General features: G+C 38.5%; 1 protein-coding gene across 4 annotated transcripts in view; it reads left to right on the top strand.

Annotated features, from left to right (window-relative positions):
• The first annotated feature begins 1,659 nt into the window (after window positions 1-1,659).
• The window catches only part of ADAMTSL1 (ADAMTS like 1), a 1,134,116-nt gene continuing 1,121,479 nt past the window's right edge, over window positions 1,660-14,296 (top strand). For all 4 annotated transcript variants that reach the window (XM_074197566.1, XM_074197568.1, XM_074197565.1 and 1 more), the window contains exon 1: window positions 1,660-1,761. In XM_074197566.1, coding sequence (XP_074053667.1) covers window positions 1,675-1,761 — 87 coding nt within the window. In that variant the 5' untranslated portion in view covers window positions 1,660-1,674. The remainder of the gene's footprint in view (window positions 1,762-14,296) is intronic.

The raw sequence follows: 14,296 nt of genomic DNA on the forward strand, positions 1-14,296 counted from the left end.
AGGAGCATATATATGTACACCAAGGGGCCCAGATAATGACTGCATATTTTTATTTAAAGTTGGTGCTTGATTTTGGAGTTAGAAAATATTTCCATTTATGTAAATTTGTTTCCTTTTCGGTGAAGTGAAGTTAGATTGGATAATCTCTATGAAGTCTCTTCTAGTTTTGACATTCCATGATCTTATAATTCGACCTGCCTATATAAATCCTCCAGGGGGAAGTGAAAAAAAGAACTTACAAAAGACTGTGCTTTCCCTCTGTTAATTATTTTCTATTTGTCTTGCATATAAGCTTGCTTTGTATATACTGGTTTGCATGTGCTTTTATTATAAGCTACTTGAGGGAAGAAACCATCTTTTATCTCTTTTTTTCTCTCCAGCCACTTAGTACTGGTCTGGACTATGGGAATATATATAGTAGGCACTTGATAAATGTTTATTCATTGCTCTATGAACTCTCATCTCTGGCCCAGATTCTTGATTCCTAGCTTCCTACGTTAGTGCTACGGGTGATTAGAATGTTAAGATGTTAACCGACAGGATCTCAGGTTGTGTTCAGTGTGGTGCCATACTGAACATTTGTTGAGGATGCTGATAACTTGATGTGATTGAATTTAAAGGCAGTTTTTTTTTTCTCAGTAAGCACTTTAAAGTTTGGCAACAATGTAATACAGAGTGGATAAAATGAGCAGAAGAGCAGTAATTTGCCTTAGTATAAAGATGAAGATGGGATGGCTCGAAGACGCTAGTTTTTCAGGAGGCAAAGCATTCTCCTGAGAGTAGATCAGAGAGCATGTCTCAAAAAATCTTTGTGCCATCAAGCAAGTGGAGAAGGTGGCTCATTATCCCTGGCCAATTTGCCAACGCATTTGGACCCGGGAAAACAACCATCTATAAGTGACTTTTCTTCATCCTCGGGGATGCTTTCACTAGGAATAGCGGCACCTGCGAAGTCATTTCATTCCTACGTTTCCCCTGGAGCTCTGGGTTCTCCTGGGACATACCCAAGTTGTGGGGTTTTTCTAATTAGAGAACGCTTATGGGCTACCTAACCTTCTTCCTTTCTCCCACACCCCACTGCAAAATCACAGTTCGTGGAGAACTCTCGAAAAATGAGTTTCGGGGAGGTGCAAAGCTTAGACCACCTAATCCCAAAGGCTTTCAAGAGTCCCACCGCTCGGGGCGATTTCGTGTAAAAACCAACAAACGGCCCACTTGTCCGTTCTTCCCGTCTTTCTAGGGAGACAGGGGAAGTACGTCTCGCTGAGCCGGGAGCCATGTGCTGGCCCTCTGAAATGAGGAGGCCGGCTGCTGCCCCGGGCGGCCCGAAGCCTTAGCTCCCCGCCTTCAGCGGCCTGACACCGCGGAGGGGAGGAGCGGGAGCCGGGAGGGGGAGCGGGCTGAGCCAAGACAAACCACACATTCACAAATAACCCCCCGCTCCCACCCCCCGGCTCCCATTCAAAGCGGCCTCTCTCCGGGGCCGCGCTGACAGCGTCGGCACCGCCGGCCGGCCGGGGCGCAGCGCCGGGGCGCACGGAGCCCGAGCCCGAGCCCAGGCGCAGGGAGCCCCGGGGAGCTGGGAGCGGCCCGCGCCGCGGAGCCGGAGGCAAGAGCGGGTCGGGGCAGGGGGCTCGGCTGGCGCTCCCCTCCCCGGCGGGCTGGGGGGCGACCATGGCCCCGGCGGTGGGGCCGCGGCGCCCGGGGAGCCTGGCCCCCATCCTCTCGGGCACCTTGTGCCTCCTCCACATCGCCGGACAGGTAGGAGCCCCGCTCACGCGTCCTCCCCCCCCCTTCCTCCCCTCCTCCCCCCGGCCTCCGCTTCCTCGAAGTTTTCGAGGTGTCAGTGTGAGCCCGGGCACGGGCGCCCCCTCCGCCTTCAGCCCTGTGGCTGGGGGTCGGGGCGCTCCTGCCTAAGCCCTCCCGGGAGGGCCAGGTGGCCAGAGGCGGTTTGCGGCCGGTCCTTGAAGCGGGGTCCGCCGGTGTGCTAGCTTCCAGCCTTTCCCCCAGGTGGCCTCCGGGGCCCGCGGCCGCCCGCCGGGGGTGTCCCACTGGCCGGTGTCCTCGCACCGTCCGTCCCAGCCCAGCCCTCCTCCTGCCCGCCTGCCTCTCCTGCCAACTGCCCCCTGGCGCTCCGCCCCGTTCCACCTCTCCCTCGGGGAGCCCCCTCTGGGCGGCGCCCTAACTGCAACCCCGGCGCTCGCTCTCCACTCGCTCGTTCTGGGATGGCCCCCTCACCTGGTCCGCATCATCCGTACTTCGGGGTGCTAACTTCTCATGTGCAGGTGTGCATCCGCCTCCCCCTTTCTTTCTCCCTGCAAAGGGGAGCTGCATTCATTCAAACTCCCTGTCTCAGTTCTCTTCCTATTGGGGGTGGGAGGGCTGGGGAATGGGCGTCGAAGCAAAGACGACCTCTTCCAGGGAGAGATGCCCCCAGACCAGGGCAGCTTAACTATCGGGGATCTTGACCTGTTGTTTCCCGGCCACTTCTTGTCCTCTTTCGGTTTTCCCCAATCAGCAGGAGGCAAACTTCACCTATTACCAAGTATGTTAGCAAGTGATTACGTCCTTGGGGTTATCAGGTCTTCAGGTTGCTCTCCGGCCTGCAGCCCCGTGGAGAGCATATAGTATCTACAATTTGCTTATTCAAGGATTATCTTCCCTGAGAGCTGCGTGAAGAAAATAGTTGGGCAGATAGATTTTGACCAGTTAGGGTGTTGGGGCCTTCCTTGTTTGTTTCTTTCCAGAGACAGGTGACTGACTCAGTGTACAGAGCACTGGCCTTGAAGTCAGGAGGACACGAGTTTGAATTTGGCTCTAGACACTTGTGACCATGGGCAAGTCATTTAGCCTTGACTGCAATGAATCCAGGACCATCCCAGGCATCATATCTGGTCGCTAAACTAGATGGTTGTGGAGGAGAAAGTGAGGCTGGTGACTTAGCCCAGAATTCCTCAAATCACAGGCTTGTTATGTTATCACCCCCCCCCCCCCCCCATGTAGTGGTCTTCTTCCAAAATGAAGGAAAAAGGGGAAGCTAGGTGACACAGTAGATAGAGCACCAGCTCTGGAGTCAGAGGGACCTCAGTTCAAATCTAACCTCAGACACTTAATAATTACCTAGTTGTGTGGGCTTGCAGAAGTACTTAACCTCATTATCTTGCAAAAAAAAAGCTAAACTAAAAACGAAATGAAAGACAAACATTATCTCTGTGGGCAATGTAAAATTACTTCTGCCCTTCTGTCAAAAAGCAGTGTTTGTTATCATTAAATAGTATCTATTTCCTACTGTTTGGTTCGGGTTGGAGTTAGCCTTCTCCCTCTTTAGTAATGCCCATTCTTTTAAAAAATGCTAGTGGGTCCAATCACTTTTAAACTTTTTCTTTGTAAAGTAAGGTTCATGAGCAGAATAATTCTAGAGATGTTCAGTTTTGAATATGTAGATGATGTTAATTAAATAAGAAGTATCAACTATACAAAGAAAGTTTGTCCCATAACACATGCACTCTGTATCAGTGGAAGAAAAGTGATTTTACTTTATATATGTTTTCTGAATTATTCTAAGGCTAGCATTTTTTTTTTCAGTTTCCTTCCTCAACTGATTGGTAGTCAATTTATAAAAAAAAATTAGGATTAAAGAAATCCTAGGGACTGTAATATCTAAACCATTCAAAAAAAAGGGAAAAATCTTTTAATCTCCTGGACGCAGAAGTGCTAAAAAATAAGTTAATATAGTACCTTCTTCCTCAGTGGGACTTATCTGTGTCTAGTCCTTTTTGTCCCTCCCTACTCCCCCTGTTCAGACCTGCTTTGAACCAATAAGAGGTCTCTTGGCATCAGACTCAGTACCATCTTACCCAGCTTTGCACACCTGTTCTTTCTTGCTCTGATTCTCAACCAACTTTCTTCTTTCTGGGTGCGGATGATGAAAGCAATTTTATTTCCCCCCTCCCCCTTTTGAGGAAGTAGTTTATTGTTTAATTCCAAATGGATATTTCTTGTTATACTGTATAAGCCTGCTTTCCACATGTGAGGAGCCTGACTAAACTTGTCAGAGGAGGAATAGAAAATTATTTAAGTAGTAAATGGGCAAAGGTATCCTGGTGGAAGGCAAGAAAGGATTCTTTGCTTTCTGGTGCTCAGTAATTAACTCTCAGTTGACATTGTTACTTGATGTAAGTAGCTAATATTACCATAGTGTCTAATTCCCCCCCCCTCTATTATTCCCCTATGGGAGTTATATTTCCTAAATAAAGATCAATTGTTTTAGTAGGAACTGTCCTCAGCCTAAGAATAGATAGTACCAGCAGCAGAATAAACTATCCACATCGAACCATCATGCTGTAGGAGTCCAATGTGCCTCAAAATTAGTTTGGTACAGTGCTTTCTTCGTCAGACTAGAAATCAGATGTGCTTTGAGCATGTTTGAAACAAACACTTTATTAAATGGAGAAATTATTACTAGAATCAATTGACTACTTTGACAAATGTAGTGGATATTGCAATGTTATCTAATGATCTAACTGAACTTAATTCTTAAAGCAGAATAATGAAAAGCTTTAGCACAGATGAAAGACAATGGAAAGTCTCATTACTTCTTTTTCCCCTACCTCCTTGAAAGTCTGATGCCAGTATTATCTGGCTCTCTGTCTGCTGTGGATTACTCCCTCCATTGCAACTTCCTTTCTATATCTGGGTTAAATGGATTGCTCACTTCTTGAACTCTTTAGAAATATACTTCACTTTATTTTTCTGATTAATTTCATTCCATAACTTTAGTCTAAATTCTTCCCATTATTGAAATATCTCCCAAGTCAACTCTTCAGTCAACTTTGTAAGGTCATTAGAGATTAAATTAATCACAACTATCACACCCTCAATACCCTCGATACTGAGAAAACCATTGGATGGCAGTAGATGGCAGATTAGATTCGTATTACCTATTACCTAGACTTTTGCAATGGCTTGCCTCCTAATTGGGCTCCCGATTCATATCTCCCCTCTCTAATATATATATACTCCACACATCTGCCAAAGTGGTTTTCCTACAGTGCTGTTCTAACCATGTTGCTTACTCAATAAACTCTAGTACCTCAATATTGTCTGAGGATGAAATATAAATTCCTTTTTTTGGCTTTTAAACCCTTCCCTAAATTACCTTTCCAGCTTCATTCTAGTCAATTTCCCTTATTACTGTTCCTCACACAAGTCAAAAGATCTTCCATCCATCTCTTCATTGCACATTCCCTTATCTTTAAATGTTCTGTCCCCTTACATCCACTTCCCAGAATCCTTTACATCCTTTAAATCTCAACTCAAGCAGCCTTCTACTATCTTTCATTATCTTCTCTGTGCTTACTCTGCCTAAACAATTGTGCATTTATTTTTGCATATATATTCTATATACATCTATTTTAAGCTCATTGAAGCAGGAATTATTTCATTTTTTATCATTGTATATGTAGTACCTGGATCTAGTCATTGCTAAATTAGTGCTTATTAGCTGGTGAATTGGGGTGGGAATGGGGTTGAGGGAGAGGCCAGTCTAGAGAGTGCATTTATACTCAGTCAAATCAACACTGTTGCTTAAAAAAATGCAAAGAATGTGACTATTGGTGTTGGTCTGGAGAATCGTATCTGAATATAAATGGCTGTATATTTTTGTAGAATCAAATAATTTTAGATTTGGGAGGGACCTTAGAGATCATCAGCTCCTAACTGTACCTGAAGCATTAATTTTTTCTTCAGTATCCCTGTAAAGTTGTCTTTCAGCCTTCATTTGAAGACCTCAAGTAAAAAAGGATCTCATACTCAACTTCTTTGTGAAGTTGTCTTAATTATTAGAAAGTTATAAAAAACATTTTAATCCTTGAAATTTTTCCTTGTAGAGATTAAAGTGCTTCTTTCCTCCCTCAAATGTTTTCTTTACCCATTACTTCAGTGACAGATGTGAATTTAGATCTTTTCACTGATGTTTGTAGAACTGGGCACAATTATTTCAACATGACCTGATCAATTGATTTCGAGTATAGAAAGACTTCTCACCGGCCTTATTATAGGCATTCTGTTAATAGAACCTAAGATTAAATTCAGCATTTTTTGTTGTATTACCACATTGTTGACTCATGTTAAGCTTTTTTATAATTCAACAAATGACACTCTAATTAGGCAATCAGAAGTCTACATAGTAATATGATAGCTCCCTAGTAAACTCCCCAAATCCTTGCACCTTTTTGCTTATTTGATATTACCAAGAAGTATAAATGCTGTGAATTCATTAACTTAATTTTCTTATTATTCACTTATCTATTATTTTTTATTTCTCTATTATATATAACTACTTGAAATTAATTTCTGATGCAATTTTATATGAGATACAACCCAATCTTTAATTACTCTTTAATAGTGGTTTGACTATTGTAGATAATGTGTTGCATGAAAAGGACATTATGTTACTATACTAACTCCTATAATAATAATAATTCATATGAGTCTGTGGCTACCATTATTACCAATCCCCCCCACAAAGAAAAGTCTGAAGTTATTTGCAAGTTCTTGTCTGGAAGCTTCTTTTCCATCACTTCTCACTTATAAGTTTGTATGTCCCATCTCAGCCTTAAAATAACCTGACCTTTTTGCCCAGAGATCTAGCACAGATATATTTTCTTACTTCACAAATTTTGAAGCTCATGTCTTGATGACAGTTTTATGGAGGAACATGGAGTTACAGTGGTTTAAACATCAAGATTCTTTGCCTTAAATTATTATGGCAGTGTTAAAGTTTATCCTCTAATGTGTGATTGAGGTTTGTATATTTTGTGATAGAGAACAGAAATTAGAAATGATGGTTGGAAATAAAAATTTTTAATAATCATTGAGTTCAACTCAATTTTAATACTTGGAAATAGTACTTTAAATACTTTAAAATACTTTAAAGCTTGAATAATCAAAGTATTTAGTAATGAATAATAAGCTCATTAATGTACAAAGGTATAACTTTGGTGAGAATGAGAGAGAGAGAGAGAGAGAGAGAGAGAGAGAGAGAGAGAGAGAGAGAGAGAGAGAGAACCAGAAATTTAGCTAAATAGACAGGATAAATGTGATCCTTTTCCATGCCCTTTACTATCAATTTACTATCTAGTTATATCATGAATTTCAAGAATTAGTCACCAGCAAAAAAACCAGAAGTTTGTTTATTTGTAGTAACACCAGTTCTTATGAACAAATTGCGTTCACATGTTGGGAATATATTCAGCTTTCAGTTCCTCTTTGACTACAGATTCTGAATAGTCATGGAGGATGAAACTTCATTCCCTCTTTCTAACCCCATTCCCCCTCTTCTTAATCTGTAAAAAATTGGCTTCTATGCACGTTCTGCTACAGATCCATCATGGTCCTACAAGATTAACAGATACTTATTTAGAAAACTCTACAGCATCCAGGAACCTGACACTTTGATGAAATGGAGACTACATGCAGCTGAACACCTTCTTTATCCAACTGCAATGTAGCAACTGTTGCTAAGTTCTTTTTGGAATAAAGGCAAGAGATGCTTAATATGCCTTTTATTTAGAATTATTTCACAATTCTCTCACTAACTAGCCAAAACACAGACACAAATGTACACACCCACCTACATATCTGAACTTTATGACATTTGAAAGAAAATAATTTTTAATCATTGTCAATAGGAACTGTAATATAATGAAGTGAATAAACATTCCCTGCTTAGGAATTCTTTTGGAGATTTGTGAATTATTAAGAAACATGAGTTTAATAATGTGGGATATTTTGTTTATGAAGAAGCTATATATAGTTATCCAGATGTGTAATTTCATCCAAAGAGGAATGAGTGACAGGGGAAGAATGAATCCCTTCCTCAGAGACTTCCGTCTTTGATTTGGGATCAGCAATTTGTTAATCGATTTATTGTCTTAGAGAGAGGAAGCCATTAAACTTAAAGAAATCAGTTGTTGTCACAAAAAACATATGGCTTTGGTTTCAAACCTTTCCATATCTGCCTCTTAACTGCCCTTCCTCAACCCCAATACTATCATTATCACTACCCACTATTTATATCAGTGCTGGGAGAAGAAATTCTTAGTATATGGATGGTTATTTCTATACCTCTGAATGCATTCCAAAACTAATTTAAAATCTTTTCTTAGAGTATACATTTTGTTATTAGTTCTGTCTCCTTTCCTTTCAATTATTCTAAATAATAAAAATACTTTCTAAATCATGAATATTTTCTATTATTTTGGTAGACCTGGGAATTTTCTTCAAAATAAATTTGTTTAAATTTGTCACTTTTGTGTTTGCCTTTAAACTCAAACTTTAGTGAAAGATACTGCTCCTTACATATGCGAATGGATAACGAAAGAGGCAGAACATTTATATCAGAAAAACTGGCAAAATCAATATCAGAGAAAGAACATTTATATCAGAAAAATTGGCGAAATCAGCTTAGTTCTTGAAGAAACAGTCTTTGAGTTTAAGGACTCGTACTGACTTTTGTGACAACCAAATAGAGAACTGCCCCTCAGATGAATGTATTTAAAAGCAGAGAAATAAATGCGTGAGGCCACAATTATTATAGGGCACTGTGGTATTTCAGTTAATTTACTTGTAACTAGTTTTAGAGTTTTAAAGTAACTGACAAAATTATGTCAAATAATATTTGGAGACCAGGAGAAGATTATATGAGAACTAAGGGGTTTCTTGAGTTATTTCATAAAATAAAAATGAATCAACTATTGGAGAGGAGGTGAACATAGATAAGAGATATTAGAAACTATAGAAGATATAGGAAAAAATTTAAAGTGGAAGAGAGTAAGCTGAGTGCAAAAGTCTCAAGACTCAGATAAAAGACAGAAAAAGGCTTTCAAATGGAGGTGGGAGACATGTGATCACACTGACTGGAAGAGTATTTTAACTTTATAGCTTGACTGTAAAAAGACTGAGGCATTAAAAGAGATTCAAAATGGTGAAGTTGTGAACTACTCCAGCCATTCTGGAGAGCAATCTGGAACTATACCCAAAGGGCAATAAAATTGTTTTGACTTTGAATTTGACTCAGTAATACAATTTTAGGCCTATATCCAGAAGAAATCATAAAAAAATGGGAAAAGTCCCAAGATATTCATAGCAGCTGTTTTTTTGTAGTGGCAAAGAATTGGAAATTGAGGGTATGGCCATCAATTGGGGAATGGCTAAATGTGTTATGGTACATGAATACTATGGAATACTATTGTTCTATAAGAAACCATAAATGGTCAGACTCTAGTGAAACATGGAATGAGTTATAGGATCTGATGCTGAGCAAAGGGACCAGAACCAAGACATTTTATATATGAACAATAACATTGTGAGATGATCAGCCTTGATGGAAGCAACTCCTCTCAGTAGTTCAAAGAGCTAGGAAAATACTATTAGACTGGCAATGGACAATGGAAGAGGAAGAAAAATAAAACAAAACAAAACAAAAAACAAAACCCTTCAGAATCTGATGAACACTACATTCACTTTTTTTAAAAACAATAGCTCTTATTTCTTTCCCTTAATCCTAATTCCTCATACTGAAAATGACTAATCTGTAACGTGTTTAACACAAATATGTATATACAATATTAAGCTGACTGAGGGGATGGGGGTGGGAAAGGAGGTGAAAGGAAATTTTGAAATTAAAAATATACATATGCATATGGATGAATGTTGAAAAACTTTCATAACATATATTTAGAAAAATTAAATATCAATTTTAAAGAAAGAGAGATCCAAAGTCTGTTGTTTGAAGAGTTAGGAGACTATATTGTTTGTGACTACCATCTAAAACATAATGGAGGAGAAAGAATGTCCTCTTTTGTGTAATTAAAAAAAAATCTATCTTGGAAGGTATAACCCCAAGGGCTTTTTGTCAAAACAGAAACAAATGTCAGATTCACTCTGAGCCTGTCAGGGCCCAAACAACAGACCAAGTCAGGTTGGCCTGGGACCTATTGTTGGGCAGTTAGTAAGTGTTTTGGGGCTGGTAAACCTCAAAATGTTTTGGGTTTCAGTGAACAGAAATGAAGAAGGGAGGGAGGGAGGGAGAGAGAGAGAGAGAGAGAGAGAGAGAGAGAGAGAGAGAGAGAGAGAGAGAGAGAGAGAGAGAGGAAGGAGGAGAGGAAAGAAGGAAGGAAAGAAGGAAGAAAGAAAAGAAGAGTTGTATTGCCCAATTGATCAACTGCAGCTCTGACTACACGCATAGGTTATTGTTTATCATAGGACTATGACATCTGTGAAGTGATGCCATGATATGCACGTGAATTGGATTTAAAGTTTTTGTTTGGTTTGGGTTTATTTTTATTTTTTTGACTGTGCAAAAGATGTCATCTTTTGCTTTCTTTTTTACTTTAATCATGCAGTCACTGATAAGGACCTTAGCTTAAAAAGGCTTAAAAAGGCCAAAGTATCCTAGTGCATTTCTGGTTGTCCTGCTCCATAACTGGCCACTGGATCCAGAAAGCTGTGGTGGAGAAAGTGAGACTGAATAATTCATTTGCATGGCACCACCTCCCTGATTTCATGGTCCCCTTATAGAATAAAGGACATAATGGAGGAGAAACTTCTCAAGTCTGTCTATATTTCCTTCTACTTTTCTCTCTGGCTGGAGAGGGACAAATAAGCTTCATATCCACTTCACTATAATTGCTACATGGAATAAATAGAAGCTCCTTGTCATTTGCAGTTATAAAGAGTTTGGTAATTCTCTGATCCAAGGGAATTATTACTTTTTTTTGTTGGCACCCTGTTAAGAATATTTGTAATTGCAGAGAGCTTTTCATTGCTTCATCTGCTTAATAGCAAAAGAGACATGTCTTTGCTGAGGAGAAGGAAGAGAAGAGAAACATTTAATAAAGTTGTGGCTTCATATGCTAGAATTTTTTCCTGAAAGGACCACTCAGGACCTACAATACTGAGTTGTGAGTTGCCCCAGACACATGTTTTTTTTTTCCCCCAATCATGTGTCTTCTTGCTAAATTTCTATGTGCGTGTGTGTACTAGAGGGAAAGTGTGATCCAGATACATGAGTAGACTGTGATATTGGATTATTCCTGCTTTTAAGTTATACTGAATGACAGTCCAAATTTATCATCCAGTAAGGATTTTGTTATGTCCCAATTCTGTGGACATTTTCCTTCCTTAATGAGTTTACTGTCTAATTTGAAGTATTTCTCTCCACTTCAATTCCTACACTCATTCTAATGGTACTTCAGCATGCATATTAATATTCCTCAAATATACTAACTTTCCAATTCTTCATCTACTCAGTCCCCCCCAAATTTTCTCTTCCACTTAATCTCAGCATTATACAGAGATCGCCATACTTTGATCTTGTCAGCACCATAGATGTTCCGGTTACGTGTTCATGAATTCTGAAGTTCTTTTATTGAATCATAATCTTTTATAATCCCATCTACCTTATTAGCCCTAATGCTGTTCTTCATCTCCATTGATCTCTAACCCATGAAATGCCCTAGTTCTTTCCCAATCTATCACCAATATCCTGGCTACCCTCTTCTCTCTTCCCCTGGTAAGCCATTTCAACACTAGACTAAATTTAAGTTCCTTATCCTTTTATTCTATTTTTGATTATAACTAGTCAAATTTCATTCTTAAATTATTTCCACCATTCATATGCTTTATATTATTTGCATGTTGCTGAATAGAATTGGAGAAAATCACAGAATGATGTTCCTTGGGTCTACATCAAATCCATTAAATAATTTTAATTGGACTTAAATTGTAGCAAATTGATTCTTTTTTACATCTCCACAATTGATTCACCATTGCAAAGTGGCACTAACAACTCTTTTCATCCCTATTAAGCCTTCCCTGGTACATCCCCATCTCTACCCTCTCATCTGAAGATCTTATTTCATACTTCCCTGAAAATATTGAAAAACATTCACTAAAAACTGCCTCTTCTTTCTCTTTTCTTATCTCCTTTACTATTGTCTCCTTTATCCCTCTCATACCTCTAAATAAACCATTGATTCCATTCCATCTTAGGTCTGTATCATTTGCATCCCTTCTTGAAGCATCTCTATTCATTTGCCAAAATGAGCTTTGCAAAAGTGCAATTCTGACAATGCCTACTTTCCCTTTCTCCCATCTCCTACAATGAATTTCAATGACTCATTATGTTTAGAACCAAATATAAAAATCTTCTATTTGGCTCTTAAAAGACCTGTGCAACCTAATATGTTCCAACCTTTCAGTCTTCTTACATTTTATTTCCCTCAATATACTCAACAATCCAAGAATTCAGAGCTCCTTTCTGGTCTTCATACATTACTCTTCATCTCCCACCTCCATGCCTTTTCACTGTCTCCCAGGTCTGGGATATTCCCCCTCTTCATCACTGATGTAATCTTCTCCATTCATTTCCAATTCTATCTTCTTTTAAAAATCTTTCCTAATCTCTTCCCCCTGGAAGTGCTTTCCATCTGAGATTACATTACTTTTACATTTTATGTATGATACATACATACACACATACATATATATGTGTATGTTACATATGCCAAATGCTGGGAATATTAAAAAAAATGTTAAAACTGGTCTACCTTCAAGGTATGGTGACTTCCATCCTAATGTAAGCTCTTTGAAGGCAGGGATCAGGTTTTACATTTAAAAAAAATGTTCCCAGCATTCAGCACATACCATGCACTTAATGATTGCATATTAACTGACTTTAAATGATGAAATCCCACATTTCAATAAAAATGATATTAAAAAATGAAACAAAATACAGTTGCTTATGATTATATGTTGCATATTTACCATGAAATAATTGTGTTTGGATATATACTTTTTTTCTGGTTTTACCTGGTGCTTTGCAAGTTAGCCCAATTTTTAGTTTAAAAGTTCTAGACTCAACCTAAGTTTTTAAATTTCTAGAATGTTGCTTATTATCACAGAATGGCAATTCTGAATTTACAAATAGCTCAACCTGGCTGTTATGTCCATTTAAATAATAAATATCAGCTATTAGCTTACTGATGTCTTCTCTTATCCTTTCTATAACTGTTGTAACAGAGTGAAATCAGGTTTTCTCTAATGTAAAAACTCCATCATCTGAATTTAGGAATATTATGTCATAATGGAATATCACCATTATATCATTAGTTCCTTTAGAGAATGAAGGATGAACAACTTAAGGATCTCACTTAAGGATGATATGATTTAGATACATTTGACTAAGTTCTCTCATCCTTTTGGGGTAACAATAAATAGCAGTTTTCATCAGTATTACAATTTTTCTTAGTTATGACCTACTTTTGTTAGACTTTTGTCTATATGCTGGTGTATTCTATTTTTCTAAATATTTTAGCTGGTTGTTTAAAAGCTATCTATACACATATATAAATATATGTATACAACATCTATATGTGTGAGTTTGTATATAAATGTGTATATACATATATGTATATATACATACATATGCATATATAAAATGTATGGAGAAAGAGAGGAGAGGAAGAGAAACTGATTTTGTTAGTAGATGGTCCATCTTTACTCCCTGCTTTCCAGTCTATTTACTCAAGCTTCCAATAGGTAATAAATGATTCCAGTACTTTGACTTTGTAAAGTCCTGTTCATTTTAGGGAACTGTTTTGTACATTGGCAAATTGTCCAGTCTCTCTACACTGTGGGAGAGTGTAGTCTTCACATGATTGGATAATGTATGTGTCCCATGTTTGCCAAAGTTCCTTATTAGAACTCTGACATTTATATGATTATCTTGACACCAGATATGAACTTTGTACATTCTGGTGCTCTGAATTTCCTGTCAAAGGGAACCCTGAGAGGACTGTATGACTCAAATGACCACAATTCAAATTTCTTTTAACCTTTATCTTAACAGGCTATTTACATGGAGTAATTAGTATTTATATTTATTTACCTAATTTGAATCCTGTAGTTCTAAAATGACTACTATGACCTCTGGGTTGTCATTCTATTGGGCCTCTGTTTCTTCATCTTTAAAATGAAAAGGTCACATTGGATGATTTCTAAGGTCCTTGATAAATCTACATTCTATGTTTATTTTCTCTCCCTCTCTAGATTAAAAGTTGAAGTGATTCACTGAACACCACATGGTTAGTTAAATTTATTATTTAGTGGCATAACCAGGTTTTGAACACAGTTCCCTGACTTCCAGTTCAATGCTCAGTCAATTGGATTGTAAATATCTTGAAGGAATTGAAAATGTTTACAATATCCTCCTCATACAACACTGAAGGTGTTT

This window comes from Macrotis lagotis, chromosome 8 (genome assembly GCF_037893015.1).
Source record: "Macrotis lagotis isolate mMagLag1 chromosome 8, bilby.v1.9.chrom.fasta, whole genome shotgun sequence".
In the NCBI taxonomy this organism is placed as follows: Eukaryota; Metazoa; Chordata; class Mammalia; order Peramelemorphia; family Peramelidae; genus Macrotis; species Macrotis lagotis.